Source organism: Pundamilia nyererei, unplaced genomic scaffold (assembly GCF_000239375.1).
Source record: "Pundamilia nyererei isolate P.nyererei 1_Seehausen unplaced genomic scaffold, PunNye1.0 scaffold00265, whole genome shotgun sequence".
Taxonomy (NCBI): Eukaryota; Metazoa; Chordata; class Actinopteri; order Cichliformes; family Cichlidae; genus Pundamilia; species Pundamilia nyererei.
Window position 1 is genome coordinate 447521 of NW_005187666.1, and position 1696 is coordinate 449216.

At 41.9% G+C, this 1696-nt stretch overlaps 1 protein-coding gene across 2 annotated transcripts in view; it reads left to right on the forward strand.

The window, feature by feature from the left end:
* arpc1a (actin related protein 2/3 complex, subunit 1A) overlaps positions 1 to 1690 on the forward strand; it is an 8081-nt gene extending 6391 nt beyond the window's left edge. For both annotated transcript variants that reach the window (XM_005750195.2, XM_005750196.1), the window contains exons 10-11: positions 1032 to 1122; positions 1217 to 1690. In XM_005750195.2, the coding sequence (XP_005750252.1) occupies positions 1032 to 1122; positions 1217 to 1255 (130 nt within the window). In that variant the 3' untranslated portion in view covers positions 1256 to 1690. The remainder of the gene's footprint in view (positions 1 to 1031; positions 1123 to 1216) is intronic.
* Positions 1691 to 1696: the final 6 nt, after the last annotated feature.

Sequence of the window (1696 nt, forward strand, 5' to 3'; positions counted from 1 at the left end):
CACATTCTGTCTCTCACAGTTGAAGTGTACCTCTGGTGCAAATTACTGACCTCAGTCATCATTTTAGGTGGGGGAACTTGCACAATCGGTGGCTGACTAAATACTTTTTTGCCCCACTGTAGTCTGTGGTAATGTGCACACTTCATGTGGTTCTAGTGAGCAATCAGACATTGTGCAGACAAAATTTGGATGAGCCGTAGACACATGACTCATCACTCAAAGTAAAATGCAGAGCCATAAGCAGCTGATTTCAATTAATTCTCAGGTGATCTCTGGTGTCAGATCTGCTTAGCTTTACGTGTTTTCAAACAGGAAGCGTTTCAATCTCTAGGTCACAGGTCAGAAGTTTTATGTAGTGCTTTTATTGTTTTAAGGTGTAGTTTGGCATTGCAACACTCAAATGTGACCAAGAGGACCGGCTATCAGTAATTAGCTGATATTTTGCAATATATTCTGAGAAACAAGTTTGTTTGCTTTCTTCAGTGTGATAAGATTATTCATGTTACTTTGGAAGTACAGTAAGAGCTCCAGACTTCAGTTTTGTTTTTGTTTTCCTCTAAAGAGTTTACTGCTGCAAAACTTGTAGGTCAAGTCAAAGATCAGCATCTTGAATGCTGTCGTAGAAATGTTTGCACAGAATGGAATCTACTCAGTCGTAATTTGCTAACACGCCTCAGCCTGTTAGCAGGGAGTGAATGTGGTGAAAGCAGGGACTCAAAGAAAAACAGGGAAACAAGAGACACGCAAAAATATGTGCGAAGAAAGGCAGGTCCGATTTATATTTGAATATTGCACACAGTGTGAAATTGTGTCTGGTAAAGAGGTGTAAAACAACCAGGAAAAAATGATTAAAAGCACCTACTGAATCTTATATGTGATATTTCAGCCACACCCACAGACTTCCCGAAGCCTTTTTGTCACCAGTACCATTTAACTAGCAGGAGATAAGCATTTTAGCAAATTTCCCACCAAGATCACAATGATAACAAGAAAGGCTTGTCAACATCATCACCTGTGTGTTTGTTTCTTAGCCAAGTGTCTATCTATGAGGGAGACAAAAGGGATTGTCGCAAGTTCTGCACCACAGGTATCGATGGAGCAATGACCATTTGGGACTTCAAGGTAAAAATGCACAGAAACAGTGTTCTGTTTTTTGTGAGTTAACTTTTTCTGAGTCTTCCATCACTAACTCTCTGTCATGTGTTTTCCTCCTCAGAGTCTAGAAGCTTCTATCCAGGGTCTCCGCATTATGTGAAGAAACCTTTTGAATGAACGGAGAGACGCTGCGGCCTCACTTCTCCCCCTTTTCCTCCCCTGCCCTCACCCCTCTTGCCCCTTTTCCGTCTCACCCCGGCCCTCCCTCCACTCCCGCCACGCAGCCAGTAACATACATACTTTATCGAGTGTCTGCTGAAGCACTGATCAGACCATAACACACTCTTGTGAGTGTGTGCTTAAACTCACTCACACACATACACTCACTACACACGCTGAGCTGACGTGTGACTTCACTGTTGATTTTTTTTTTCCCCCCATTTTGTTTGTTTTTAAACGAAGGTTAACCAGGTGTCAAAGTGGGAAGGTCCTCTGACACGTATTAGACGTGACGTGAAATGTGTGTTTTTATGTTCTCTAACCTCCTGTACCAAAAGTTGAACACTAAAAGGTGCATTTTATCCAAAATCAGACTGTATTC